General features: G+C 40.9%; 1 protein-coding gene across 1 annotated transcript in view; it reads right to left on the bottom strand.

Moving 5' to 3' along the window:
- Window positions 1-2804: 2804 nt before the first annotated feature.
- Window positions 2805-14821, bottom strand: part of LOC104041893 (tyrosine 3-monooxygenase) — a 31943-nt gene continuing 19926 nt past the window's right edge. Inside the window, exons 9-12 of the mRNA XM_009501235.2 lie at window positions 13417-13473; window positions 10250-10345; window positions 4562-4695; window positions 2805-2964 (exon numbers count right to left, since the gene is read on the bottom strand). Coding sequence (XP_009499530.2) covers window positions 2805-2964; window positions 4562-4695; window positions 10250-10345; window positions 13417-13473 — 447 coding nt within the window. The remainder of the gene's footprint in view (window positions 2965-4561; window positions 4696-10249; window positions 10346-13416; window positions 13474-14821) is intronic.

The raw sequence follows: 14821 nt of genomic DNA, 5'->3' as shown, positions 1-14821 counted from the left end.
TCAAACATGGCTATCCTGGGGTAGGTTCTGCCTGAGTAAGGAGGGAAAGATTTGCCTCCTTTGGAAAAATGTTTACGCTTCTTAAATGTTCAAGTAGCCAAATTCATTACTTTTGAAGGTTTGCTAAGCCCCACTGGAGCCTACCCTAGCCGTGTATGCCACCTGACTGTCATTAAGACAACAAAAGAGCAAGACCAACAGAGGTTTTGATAATCCTGCTCTTATTGTCTGTGTCCAGCACCTTAAAGAGGTTCAGCACTGTCGCTGGGATTGCTCGAGAGATTGGGTACTGCTCAGCGTGTGTAAGGGTGGGAAAATCTGGCTCCAAATGGTTTCTTTTTCTCTCCTTGTTACAGGAACTGGAAAAGACAAGGGTGTGTGGGCGGGCCTGGAGTCCCTCCAAGGAAAGTGTGAGGCCTTGGGCAAAACAAATCCATCAGGTCTCTCATTTCTTCCAAATATAGGTCTGTTCTGAGCAATAGCCAAACTCAAGTCTAAACTCCACATTCAACCGTTTCAGAGGGAATGCATGAAAAAGATCCTATGGCCTACAGAGTCCATCTATAGAAAATATTTTGATAGCTCTTCCACTCTGGTATTATCTTCCACTTAAAAAGAAAGAAAAAGAAAACACACAAAACTGAAGCACATAGTTCAATTTTCACTGTAAAACAACTGTTTGATGAAAATAATACTTCTGAAAAAAAAAATCTGTTGTGAGCTATCAAACATTTTTGCCTATGCACCAATTGGCAGGAAGTAGACAGATAAATTATTACAATATGTAAGAAAACAAATTTCTCTGAAGAGAAATGGTATTTGTGTGTATGTGTATGAGCAGGATAAGTAGAACTCTATCCATAAATGTATGCTGAGAGGTCATCCTCATTGCAGCAGAAATATACTGTAAGCAAAGGAAGTCCCTTCAGCTCTGGCCCTGTCTGAATCTCTAGCAAAACAGGGTTTATGATATGCAAGTGTTCTCCTGGAGTAGAACAGAAGAATCCTAGACTTAAATGAAAAAAAAAGAAAGAACTTGGGATGTTCCTGCTGTTCAGAGGAAGGGGTCTTATAGCCATTTTTGCCAAGATACTTCCAAATTTTTCAGGCATCACCACATTTTAATAAAATGGAGCAGTTGCAGCAGCTCCCCAGACCTTGAATGTTCTATTACTGCCAATGGGTAAATTTTCTGAAGTGCTTATAGACATGAAAATTTAAGAGGCAAAATCCCATAACTTTCAGTAAGACAGTTTCTTTAGAGCCTGGCACATGGATAAATTACAGTGAGATAAGTTCTGTATGAAGTAACAGCATGTGAATTGCTCTGTTGCGACTTTCTGTGTACATGCTTCCATCCCACAGTGACCAGTTAAGGCAAAGATGATGACTCTTTTTCCACCAAGAGCCAAACCACCTCACATTTACCTCAGAGTTCAGACCACGTACACTGGCATTTAGTAGACAGCAGTGGACAAGCTTGGTGTCTGCCATGTGCTAAACATACTTCTGAGAAAATATGTAGAGCTTCTAAGCTGCACGGGATACATCTACCATGACATTTGTGGACCACTGTCACCCAGATTGAGCCATGAGATCCACATTGCCCCTGCTTATGCTATACCTGTAACAGGCATCAACCCTGTCTGTTTGCACGGCGGCTGAGAGGGAATACTTCTGGGCATGAGCCTTGTCTTCTTTTTCTGAACTAGTCGTTACTTGTGGAGAGTAGAGGGAGAAAGGGGACACAAAGGACATGAAGTCTGGAAAAGGCAATTATGGGATTCACTCTGGGAAACGTGACCTGCATGGTATAGATAAATTTCAGACACATCTCAGAGAGGGACTGGAGAGGGACAGAAGATGAGTTGGAGCACATATCTGATATCTTTTCCACAGCAAGGTTATATGGCTGCTAGTGATTGCTCTTAGGTTTTACACTAGATGTCCTGTAGATTTGGAGTTTTGGTTATTACTACAGTCATCATGACATCAATAAGAAATAAAGATTTTTAAAGGTCTCCAGGAGTATCTGTATCCCATGAAAAACCAACGGGACTATATTCCTTAAAGTCTTCTTTGAAAATCCTTCCTTACACCCAAATTTCCTTCCCAGAATTCAAATTTCCCTTTCAAATTGAGCATTCTTGTATGTGACAGAGCCAACGGGACAAATATTCTGTGTTCTCAAATATGACAGGAAATTATTTTGCCATATTTGAGGGCTATTGAGGGAGTGTCTAAAGGATAAATAATGAGCAGAAGTAAAGGGTTCCTCTTACAAACTCTTGCATTTGCACATTGTAAGGGAACCATTCATAGTTTGCGAGCACAATAGCTGATAGTAATTGCTAGCAGAAATGAGCTAGCTGCAAGGACTGCTAACTGTAGGCAGCTAGCCAGCCTAAAAGATTGTGATCATGTCATTTAAGCAGCAAGTAAAAGACTGTGTGGCTGAAGAGCTGCTGTGCTATTTTGTGAGAGATAACTTAAAAAGGTCACAGGTAAATATAAAACTTTTAAGAGTCCAATAATACCAAATATATACACTCCAAACAGCTGTAGCTCATATCACCTACCAAAAAATTGGAGTAATTTGGTCTTGTTTGTCATTGAGACATACTCAATAGGAACTCTTCAATGTGGCTAAGTCAGCAGCCTAAATTACAGTGGAAAGATTAGCTTGACAGATGTTTTGTGGGTTAAAGATTTTTTGCATGCAACTACAACTTCATCACTAAATCTTCAAGTGCTGGAACTGTCTACAAGTATCTCAGAGCCAGGTGAGATGTACTGCTGTAGTTTTAAGAGAGGTTTTCAAGGGCCAAGCAGAGGTTTTTCAGTTCCTCTTTCATTTGATGGAGTGCCCTCTTGACTTTCTGAGGTGTGTTCATAACCTCTATGCTGCTGGTGAATGGGTCATAGTGCAGAGAAAAAGGCTTCTTGATCTTCATCATGTAGTTTCTGTGGGGGAAGAAGACAGAGCTGCCAGTTCAGAAGCCACTTCTCTAAGTGTAAAACCTGCAGGACTTGATTTCTCACTATGTAGGCATGGACTTATTGGGGAGCAGAAGCTGCTGTGACACCTCCTCACTGTTACTCCTTAACATAGTCTGGTGCAGTACACCCTCCCCGTGGCTGAACTACTTGCAGCCCAAAAGATCCACGGTGCCTGGCTGGCTCAGACCTGTCCATGCTCTTACAGCTCTACTTGAACACCATTCAGAGTTATTACAACCACAAGCTGAGGAATGCAGGAACACAGCATGTCTGCTGCCTTCACTTCCAAGAAATAACCTGGAGTAGCTCTTTCTGCATAAAATTCTAAAAACCTGTTGATACTAGGCATCCTGGGCTATTTTACTGTCTCTATTAAAAGAAAAAACATGATTGCTTGCCATTTTTGACAATGTTTCCATTAAGTAGATGCTGGTAGGAACCCCCTGTACTACTGTTGCCTTATGTTTTCCGTTCCGACAGATTCTTGTGTCTTTGGTTATTTTGAGCAGCTTTGGCTACACAACTATCTTGAAAAAATGTATGAAAAACCTTCAAGTCTGAGAATAGTGTATTGCTTGTCCTTGTAAGCTCTTTTCATGTTTGCCTGAGTCAAATGCTCTTGCAAGTCTTCTCTTTTCTGCCAGTGAGTTCTCAGCCACAGTTTTATACACATTAATAATTTAACGTGAACCTTCAGATTTAAGGTGAGGCACCTAATTTGCCATTGCTATAACCCCAGCAGGCAGTGCTTCTGGGGAAGAGGTAGGGGGAGTAGGGAAGAAGTCTGGCCCAGGTTCTCTTCCTCTAATAAATTCCTCACTTCAGCTCCTACATGTTCCCCAGTAGCTCCACAACCAGCCTCCTGCCTCCAGCCAGAATTGGTTGTGTTATTCTAACTGTTGGAGATGAAGGCCAGAATGTGAACCCTGCTTACTTAAAAGAAAATAGTTTTTTTTTAAAAAAAATCCTTTACTGCATAACCTAATACAGGCAAAGAAATGTATTCAGAAACACCTCAAGCCAATTTGAAATAATGTTATTTAGGTTGCAGTCAGCTACTTTGTAGAAATTAGATTGTCTGTGAATGCTGATTCCGCATTCTTGTGCAGATATAATCAGAGGAGAAAGGCAATCTTGTTTTTAAGCCCCCTGCTGATCCATGTTAATTCCTGAGTCTGCTATAAAATTTCTGTGTGACCTTGGGTAAATCAGTTCTTCATGACCTCTTATTTGTATGGACTAGCACCTAGGCACCCCAACTGTGGGATTGCACTCTACTCTCACTATTCAGTTACAGAATTTACTTCAGAAGTTGTTAATATGAGGCATTACTAAGATGAAGCATGGGACAGGGCGTACAATATGTAATTACGATTTCCTATGAAGCTTTTCTGAGATAAACAATCTTATGTTTAACTCTGTTGCAAAAAAGCCACTGTGCAGATGCAGTGTGCAATGAGATAGCCTGGCATGTTATTGCAGTAGTGGTAGATGCATTTGAGATTACGATTCAAGCCACTGTACCCCCCTTAATGAAAATATGTACAAACAGTTTACTTACTGAAGCTTGGCCTTGGCATCTTCCAAATTTTCTGCTATGAAGTAGACAGGCTGGAAGGCTTGATCCTGATAAGGATGAACTGCAGTCACTTCTGGATCAAAAGGCTTGTACTGTGGCTTGTTTGATAAAGCATACTTTGTAATGGGAACAACATAGGTTAGAGCAAGCGAATGAACATAGCAAGAATTAGTGCCTACTGGGCTGTGAAATGCTCTTTGTGGAATAATTATAGGTAATAATTATAGGTAATATAATTACCTGTTCTTTCACAGGTGAAAGATGCTTTTCATAATTAGAAGTTAATAAAAGAAATAATAAATAATTTTAAAAATTAAGGAAAAAAAAGAAATATGTATTTCCTCTATTGCAGCAATGTACAATTGGGTACCATAGCCGTGTTCTCAGACAGGGAGGGGAAAGTCTATGCAACTGCCCAAAATCTGAATATCTAGAAGAAAAAAATATCATGCTGCTTTTTTCAACTAGTATCATAGAAGATTCACAGTCCTGTGCAGCACTCTTTTGAAGTCCCCAGCCCGTGGCACAAATCTCACATTTTCTGCTGCACTGAGGAGCAGACAGAATACTCCTGGTATTTTCTGCACAGCTCCCATGCCAAGTAAGCAGCCTAAGATCTTCCCTGAAACCCAAGATATAAATATGCACTATATTCTGTGTGTGTGTGTTTGAGTTTTGGGCCCACGGAGGTTCTTTTCAGGCTCTTCTGCATTGACCTCTCAGGCAGACAGAAGGATTATGGGCAACACTTATGTACAGGCTGCAGTCCATAGGCATATCTATCATTTGTTTACACATACTGGAGATACCTTTAAACCAGCCAGCAGAAGAGCTGGTGACAGTGTGATTGCATAGGCACTGGTGTTGGTTGCTTAGTACCTGCACAGGGTCCTGGGAAGGCAGCACAGCTCAGGCTTAAATTGAGTTCCTGCACAGTTTGTCTGCCCCTGAAACCCAAGTGAGGTAGTTTAAAGCTAGCTCAGCTCCCGTGACATTTGAACTGCACCGTAGATGTGCTTAAAGCTGGTTTGGCCTCCAATTTACCAGGCTGGTGAGTGCCATGGCCACTTTGGTGAAGTGTCCTGGGTACAAACAAAAAGGAAAAAGGCAGGTCATCCCAGTCAACATCGAGACCTTTCTTTCCACCCTCAGCCTGGACAGTGGGCCCCATCCACCTAGGGACAGTCTTTTAGTACCCACCCCTTCTCTGAGATCTGCCTGTTTGTCTTTCTTCTTCCCCAGTCTTCAGAAGGCTCCCTTCACTATTTTATGATCCACATGCCAACTCCCACAGTACTTGTAAATAACTGGTAAGAGTGGGTGACACTGCACAAGACTTTCAGCTTAATCTGCTAACTGGAAAAATTCAGACAGCATGCTTAAGCACATTTTTAGATATTTCACTGAACTGAGCCTGAACTCTCCATCACTGGAGGCCTGCCTTAACCAGTAGGCCAATTTGCTGCAGAACTGGTGCAGAAATTAATACACAAACAAGACTATAAAATGCTAAAAGGTGGTGGTTTTCCTGTTCTTCATTTGCAGTGTGTAATTGAAGAATAAACCTTGGAGAGCACTCATACAATCTAAGATGGATGGTATATACAAACATGAGGCTGCTCTTATAATCTTAGAAGCTCTGGGGACTAATGGAAAAAGGTTTCAGAAACTCAAAACCTGACAGGGGTCCCGCTATGCTGTCAGTGTTAAAGCAGAACTGAAATTGCATTGATTTCAGTGGAAGTTCAGCTTGAAGCCGGATGGCCTTAAAGGCCTCTACGAGTTAAGTACTTGTTGAGCTGCAAAAAAAGCATATGTAACATTGAGTGCTGCCAGAAGTGTGGTATGAGCCATAAGGTTTTACAGTATGGAGGACAGAGTCCAGCTGAGTGTTAACAGGAGAAGCATTTTGGATAATGTGGAACAGCTGACAGAATATAGTGAAATAAACAGTGCAATGCCGAGAGCTGTTGGGAAGGAATTCTTACAGTTCAGAGGAGGCAAGGTTGGCCAGCAGTCAGACCCATTACAACTGTTCAGTTTAGACTTGGGTATGGTTATCCTGTCCCTTCTGACACCTAGCTGCTGTCACTAAATGATTTGTTAGATAACATGAATTCAAGTAGAAGCCTTATGCAGAGAGCATCTAGCTCTACCTCTCATCCCCTACCCTTCTCCCAAGTTATGCCCTGAGTTTGGGCAGGATCAGCTCATCCACAGAAAATGACTACCTGAAGCTGAGTTCAGACTGGTCAGAGTGGGTGCTGTGAAGAGGAAAATGTTTTGAAGATTGTCAGGATATGATTCCCTGTCAGGATATGATTCCCTGGGTCACAGTCACATACCCGCAGTCAGTCCAGACTGCAGTTCAGGGATATTCCCAGGCTCCTTGCTGATGCTAAGTTCTCACATAACTTTAGCTGGACATACTACTGCTCACCCTCTCCAGCTGGTTAGATGTTATCTTCTTGTAGCCAACCACCTAGCCATACTAATATACTAACATACTAACTCATGTCTTTATCATCTCCTCAGTGACCAAATTGTCCTGGCTATTCCTAGTTCAGAAGCCTTCAGTGATGAGGAAACCCTTCCTTTGCAGAGATTGCTGCAACATGTCTCCTCCGTCACATGAGCCGCAGTGAGTCTGTCTGTGCTAAATATGCCGCACAGATAAATGAAATGGAATTGAGTTTGGGGTCTCCATGCACAAGCCCACATTGGGGCCTATAATGAGAAGACTGGCAGATAATTATCATGATGGATAACGGTTTTCTCCCAAGCAGTAGCAAAACTTTTCCAGAGCTTTCTCAAGAGCCAGTCTAAGACTAAAAAATGAGCTTTGCAGGAAACTGAAGGCTATCATGAGCCTCACTATCTTCCAGTCTTCATCTTCTCTAACAAAACTGCCTAGCCACAGCTGTATTTCTAAAAAGATCCCTTCTACAATGTAGATGCTGCCCTACATATATTTTGTCTCTTCAGCTGTGAAAGAAACAGTTGGTATACATTTTCAAGTTGCTAGCAGGTGCTTAGGCATAGGACCTCAGCACTTTACTCACAGTGCCACTGTGTATACTGAAGTTAGAATCAGATGCTTATGCAGACTAGAGTGATCAAATGGAAACGTTTCTGTATTTCAGTTTTGTTCCAAATAAAAATCTGTGAGATCAGTCAGCCATAAAAGGAAACTTCAGCACTTAAGGCCATAGATATAATTAATTTGTGTACAAGAAGTTTCAGATGTTCAAGGTGAAGTGCACAGAACCCACTAAGCTGCTGTCCCAAAAGCTACATGATGATGAACTTGCAGAGCTCAGGTAGGGATTGTATAGGACACATAGAAGCATTGCTGGTCAACTACTTGCCCATCTTCAGACTGCCTTAGGTGCTACATGCAAAATGAACACACTTTTGGAAGGGGGTTAAATTTCCTTCATTACCTACTGAACACAAATGGTATCACATCTACGTGTAATTTCAGTAATACAATGGATGAAGGCCTATGTGGACCCAGCTGTATCAAAAGTTTACCCAGCAGCATTACCCAACAACTACTGATAATAAAAGTAATGACAAGAATATGCCATTTATCAACTCAAGGACAGTCACTACTTCCATTGTCAACCTTAGAGGCAGGGAATGTGAGGTACAGTTACGTTTTTGTGTTATATAGCAGTTTTGTGAAGAAGTAGTTCTTGCGACTACTTTAATTAAAAGCAGAAGAGCTTGCTGGTGTCTGGTGAAGAAAAGGGTAAAAGAAAGGAGAGAGAGCACAAGTCTGATACACTCAACTCCAGCCACCAAAAGTCAGCATTTCTGATGCAACTTGTACCTTCATCTGTGTCAAAACTGAATAGAAAAAGGAGGTAACATCATGCAGATAGATTCTGTGGTGCATATTACTATGAAAGCTACATAAGTATCGGACACAGGATTACTTCTGCCCTTTAGTACCCTGTTTAACACGTAAATGCATTTGATTTAAAACTATAAAGTATTGAGGCAGGCAGAGTAGAATAGATGTTTCCTTGAACTGTGCTTTGACATTGGACCTTTTTGGTTTCACCAGGTAAATAAAAGCAGGCCTAGGTTTCCTGTTTGTTGTCTGTGAATATAGCAAGGGCTAAACCATACTCAGAAAAACAGTAACTTCAGCCTTATCCTAGAACAGACATATGTGTAAACCTAACGCATTGCACTGCATTGTAGGGGAGCTCATTGATCTGCTTTCCAAAACGATATGCTTCACTGTTCTGCAGATCAGTGCTGTGATAGCTCGAGCACACTTCTGCTCATTTTCATGAGCAGTCAGGCAAAAGATCAGGTTGCCGTGTAGAAAGGAAGGTATGTTTATTTCTCTAGAGGGCTAATGAACTTGCAGATCTCTCAACTTATCAAAAGAGAAAGTTCTGCAAATCACGTACCATAGAGTTTTCTCACAAAAGTCTCCAAATTGCAAGCGTTGGGAAAAAATCAATTCTAAACTTGGCAGGTGGCAAAATGTAGGTTGATGTCTGGGAAGGTTCCCTTTTCTGTATGTTAACTCTCAACTGCCTCTCTGTTGGGATTCCTAAATGTCTTGAGATATTTTAACATGCTGTTTCTTGCTTCTGCCAATTGACTGGGAAGTGGGCTGACCTGTATACCATTAGGAGAGTTTTGCAACATGTCTTTTGTCATAACAATGCAACTACCTCCTGTTATGAGAGTCCAAGCTGTGCTAATCCAGCCATGGTTCCATATGAATGTATCGTAGCTGGCTGTTAGGCCATTGTGTTTATGTGTTAAGCTTAAAATATATCTCTCATGAAAAAATTGATTTCTGGTTTATAAAAATGCTTGAAAAGAGTGCTTATTATTTTCCTTCTTACTAATTCCAAAAAATCATCCAATATCTGGACAACCTGAACCAATTGAAACCTACAGATACCAGTTTAGAGCTTTTGCACTTAGAAACTGTTCATCTGCTTCAGTGCTCTGTGAAACTGAGGAGAAATTAGTATGTCTCAATCAGCTGTTTGTCCAAAGGAGGGAAAAACCATAAGTTTTCTGTAAAGGTGTCAGTCCCTCTTTCCACAGTTAATCTGTCCAGGCAGGACAGTGTCAAACCTGTGTATACAGATATTCATCTACATAAAACTCAAGCTGGGATTAGTTTTGAAATGTATTTAGGAATGTAAAATACTAATGCATCTTCTTTTTGTCAGTGTCTATGCTATTTACATTTTCTTTGCACTTTAATAGGCCCAGTTAGTCAATGCCTTTTTGATTCATATGTGCATGAATGCCAATGGCATGGATGAAGTAGCAGAGTTCATAATAGGCATAATATTGCCCTCTAGTGCATAATTCAGAAAGGTACATAAGTTTTATGTTAAAGTCAACTGTATTACTAGTGGCCAGGAGCAGTAAGAAGCAAATCTAATACTTTATAGGGTGGTTGCTGTTGTTGCATTTCACCTCTTTAGGTGGAAGACAGGTACAATCCTACAGTAGTTTTTCCCCTACTCAGTAGCTTCTGGGAAGGGATAATGAATATTTTTACAAAAGAAAAATCAGTATTTTAAATCATATCGTTTTATATAAGGAAACAATATTTTGCTTTTACCAGAGAGTTCAGAAAACTGGATTATAGAAATCTTTCAATACCGTGTGTTTGACACATACCATAAGTTCCCCATAAGACGAAAGCAGTCCTGCCCCATAAGCTTTGATTGATCCATTTTGCTTGCAGAGACCAAACTCCACAGTGAACCAATAAAGCTGGTAATAAGAACAACTTGTGAAAAACAGTCTCAACAGGCAGTTCATTTTTAAGCTTCTCATTTTTCCTTTCATTTTCTTTTATACTTACTCCCTAATGTCTCTGTACCTTCAAATTTTATAGTTGTGTGTTTTAAGAAAATTATTTTTTCTCTCAACTTATATAACACACAGAGATTATAACACACAATTTTTCAGAACTTGCCATCCTTCCCAGTCTCAGTCCCCAAAAGAAAAAACAAAACTGTTAATGATAATTGCATGGGTAAATAAAGTCATAAAGCCCTATCCCTCCTTTCTTTGGAAGATGTTACAAATTACCCTGCAACCTCTTAGCCCTGAGCTTCTTTATAGTCAGTGGAAGCTGACCCATAGTCCCCAGAAGGACAAGTAAACTCCCATAGAGGGTTCACGACCCTAGGAAAGGTGCTCGAAAGGACAGTTTCCCTCCTCCTTTGTCTGTGTGATAGCATTCAGAAGAATTGATGAATGACTTATCCCTTAGCAGCAATGTACCCTTTAAGATTATGCCAACTACATCTTTATCATGCTCCATCAGAAAATAAAGATGTATCTCTCTGGGCTTTTCTTGCAATAAAGCATGCTTAGGACCATACTACCTTTACCTGCTGGACAGCTGTGGGATAAAAGCAACTCTTGAATCTGCCAACCTGTTAGCCCTCCCCTTATTACAGCATCTTAGGAAATGGACAGTGGAGAACCAAGTCTGGACACAGCCTGACCCCTGAGCAGCTGGATAGGTGTTGTGCCAAAGAAAGACATGGAAAACATGAGCCATTGCAAGAATATAGCTTTGTGTCACAGCTTTTCAAGTTTCCTTCAGGAGCACATAGCTCTTTGCTGCCTCATACATAGGGATGGACCTGGGCTTCAGTTTAGCCATAAGTATTGCATTCTCAGCACTCTTCTTAAAGAACTACAGGCAGTTTGTAAAATAATGTGAAACTCTATGTTATTCTGTCTATTCTGCCTCTTTCTTTCTTTCTCCCACCCTTTTACATGTCTTATAATTTTGATTACTTGGGTTTAGCCTGCCAAGAAACAGCATGCCAGGATCTTTCTTTCTGCAGAATCCCAAGCTGCTTTCTCTACAGTTCAGCTAATAACTCTGCATTCTTATTGTGTTAATAATCTTGATTCTTATTATTTTACAGTGAAAAGTCTTTTGAGTATCTCCTCATTTTGCAGGTCTTTTTGACTAGAGAATGACATGAGAGGAGGAGGAATTCTTTTTAGTGTTTCCTTAGATATCCTGTATTTGGCCTTTAGTTAGTGAGGTTCTTTCAGTTCTCACTGTTTTAACAGGGTACAAGACATGGTACTAGTGGCACTAAGTGGACAACGTGAATTTCCCATCTCTTGTGTACAGATCCACCTGCTTAGAGAAGTCCAGGGACTGAATGAAATAATGGCATTTCGAAGTTTGTCTTACAAATGTTATAGACCATAGCAACAAAGTTGAGATTCTTTCAGTAGACTTTAATTAGCTTAAAAGTTGTCATATCATCTAAGATAGTTACCTACATTGTCTTTATAATGAACAGAGAATGACAGGGGCTTCCAGAGAGAAAAAAGAATTTATGTTAGACATCTATGTCAGGATAGCAGCTATGCTACAAGTTCTTCTCTATCTTGAATTCCTAGTGAAGGAACCCAAATAATAATCTTAGATTAGATGTCTAACTTTTAAACAATTGAAGACTGAGATGTTAATCCAAAATATGTTTGCTGTTCAGAATACTTGAATGGTGCTTAGAAAACTGTATTCTCACAGATCCTGAACTGCAGGTAGCCCTTTCAAAAAGGTGCCCTTATTCTACCTCCCCAAACCCTAGATGATACTATGACAATTTCAGATATGAGACCCATCATTTTTCTAACCTTAACCCTATCTCTAATCTAGTCCTAGACAGTGCAGGGTCAGGGAGGGATGCTTGCAGAGCAATATTATGTAAACCACTGGCCTTCACCCAGTCTCACCAAGACCTGGGTAATGATGCAAAATGTCTCTCCAGGAGCCCTAATTCTTTTAACCCTAGCAAAGGCATGGATCTTAATCTTACTCTAGTCTCTCTAGACCCAGAGAGGGGAAATTGCAGTGGAAATGTGGATGCATCACTGCTTCTTCCCGCATACTCCCCTTATATCACCAGCTTAGGGCCCTGATGATGCTACAAAAAATTCAGGACTGGTACTTTTTGCTCTCTGAACTCTAAAAATACTGCTCATCTTACCTAGTCCTGACCCAAGGAGGGATACATGCAGATAGATTTTAGGTAAGCCATAATCTCCTTCACACAGTGCCTTGTTCCACTCCACTGTGAGTGGGCTGTGGGCTGGGTGAGGAATATCAGGAGTGACAGTCTCCTCCCATCTACCCCCTTTCCTGAACAATCCTCATCCAGCTGGGTGAGGGTAAGGCTCCTCTCTTCCCCAGAAAAAATGATCAAGACTGGGAAATAGCTGTCATTATCAGAAAGAAAAATTATCTGGCCTCCAGCCCACATTAGGAACAGGGTAAGATGGCAGCAAGGGGCTGCATGAGTTGTTTTGGCAGATGCATACAACCTAGTGACTCAGAACTGAATGACAGTACCTCTCAAATTGCCTTTAAGCACTCACCTATTTTATGAGATTAATGAATACAGGGTGAATCTAATTCTGGTGGTTCCCTGCACACTTTAACTTGTGTAGGGGAAAATGCAGGAATCACATTGGGTATCCAGTCTGTTAGGTAAATCTGGAAAGTGAGTTGGGACCCTCCTGTGGCTGAAATTGTGCAAACTCAGTTTCAGCAATATATTTGTATAGAAGCAAAAAGCACAAGCATTTCCTCAGGTAGAATCACATGCTTCTGGGATCTCCCAGAGGGACTGCAGACACTGCTCCAGCACCTCTCTAACCTGTGGATGAGGAGAAGAGACAGTCCTGCTGATGCTCCCATTTTTGTAGCTAATCTGAGACACTGGAGAAGAGCCTTCCCTGCACAGTAAGGGATATGCAGCTAAAAGTTTGGGTTTTGCCTCCGATATTATGCCATCTGTACTTACTGTGGCCAGTTTCTCAATCTCTGCTTCAGATGATCCAAGAGAAGCCAGTCCAATATCCTAAAGCAAGTAAGCAAGCAGGCAGTGTTACACGAGTGTGATTATTCAGCCCAAGGGAGAGAAAGAGGGGAAGGGGGAGGACCGCATCATTTCTAGCATGAATAGCATGAACTATTCATTGTTTTTGTCACCCAAAATGACCTTCCATGGCTTCCAGGATGCCTACCTCTCCCTGGCCCCCAGCTACATACCACTGGGAGCCACATTAGATGAGTGTTTAATCCTCAGTGTTCTCTGTGTAAAGTTAACCATCTCTTGGTTTAATGCTGGACTATCCCTGGCAGAGATTTATAGGGAGGTGTGAGAAGGAAGGACAGCAATGTGGGTTTTATGTTTGCCATTACCTTTCTGTCTCTCACTCTCTTTCTGACGACCCTTATGAGTGGGTCAGATCCCTGCAGGGAGGATTCTGTTTACTCTCATCTGTGCTCCCAGTTAATTGTTATTCTCACAATAGGAATCTGTAGATGGCTCTTCCTAGCTATCCCGGGAGCCATATCATGAAGCAAACAAACAAAATTAGGGCATTTTCACCATTCATCGTCTCATGTTGAATGGAACAAAAAAGAAATTTCATGGGCTGAATTTTGACTGTGAAAATACTTTGGGAAAAAAAAAAAGAAATGTGAAAATTCATTTAAAGTGGTCCCATGTTGTTTAATCTGCATTATAGATGGGGAAAGAGGAAAGCTGAAAGTTTTGAAATTGCTAAAATCTCTTATTTCTAATGTATCTTCAGTTCTGGCATTGAACTGAACTGAAGAGGTTTCTTCCAGACTAAATTATAGTCCACTAGGATATTTTAAATACTACTCATGTGAATCTGATAAAACCCAACATTTATGACCAAAATGGAAACTGGCGTGTATCCAAGTTGATACAACTGGCAACCACATTACATGATGTGAACTGGTTTTCTTTTTAGGATATTCTCACAGGGACCTACATCGTCTAACTCCTCTGCTTTTATTGCCAGTTTCCACACTGGCCACTGATTGATAAGCCTAGAATATGAGTTATCTTCTTCCCTCTGCTCTGGTTTTGAGGCACATTCATAGTTCTGAAGTCTTTAATTATATGAGGTCATTGAGTTCACTTGGGTCTGACACTGACTGCTCATACTAAATAGCCCCTTATTGTACAAAGAAGCCCTGTTTGCTTTTTGGAGCCTTCTCACCAGTGTGAGCAATGCTATGAGAATCTGGTGAGTTGTAAAAGAAAAAACAACTCTAATGAATGACAGGGTGATGGACACAATTAAAGTATCATGTGAGATAAAAATGTACATCCAGAGACAGAACCAGCCTGGGGGCTCGATAGCTGTTGCTGGTTAGGTTCATGTGGTGTA

This window comes from Phalacrocorax carbo, chromosome 1 (assembly GCF_963921805.1).
Source record: "Phalacrocorax carbo chromosome 1, bPhaCar2.1, whole genome shotgun sequence".
Classification (NCBI taxonomy): Eukaryota; Metazoa; Chordata; class Aves; order Suliformes; family Phalacrocoracidae; genus Phalacrocorax; species Phalacrocorax carbo.
The sequence above is the reverse complement of the archived record's forward strand: the minus strand, read 5'-3'. Positions and strand labels throughout refer to the sequence as shown.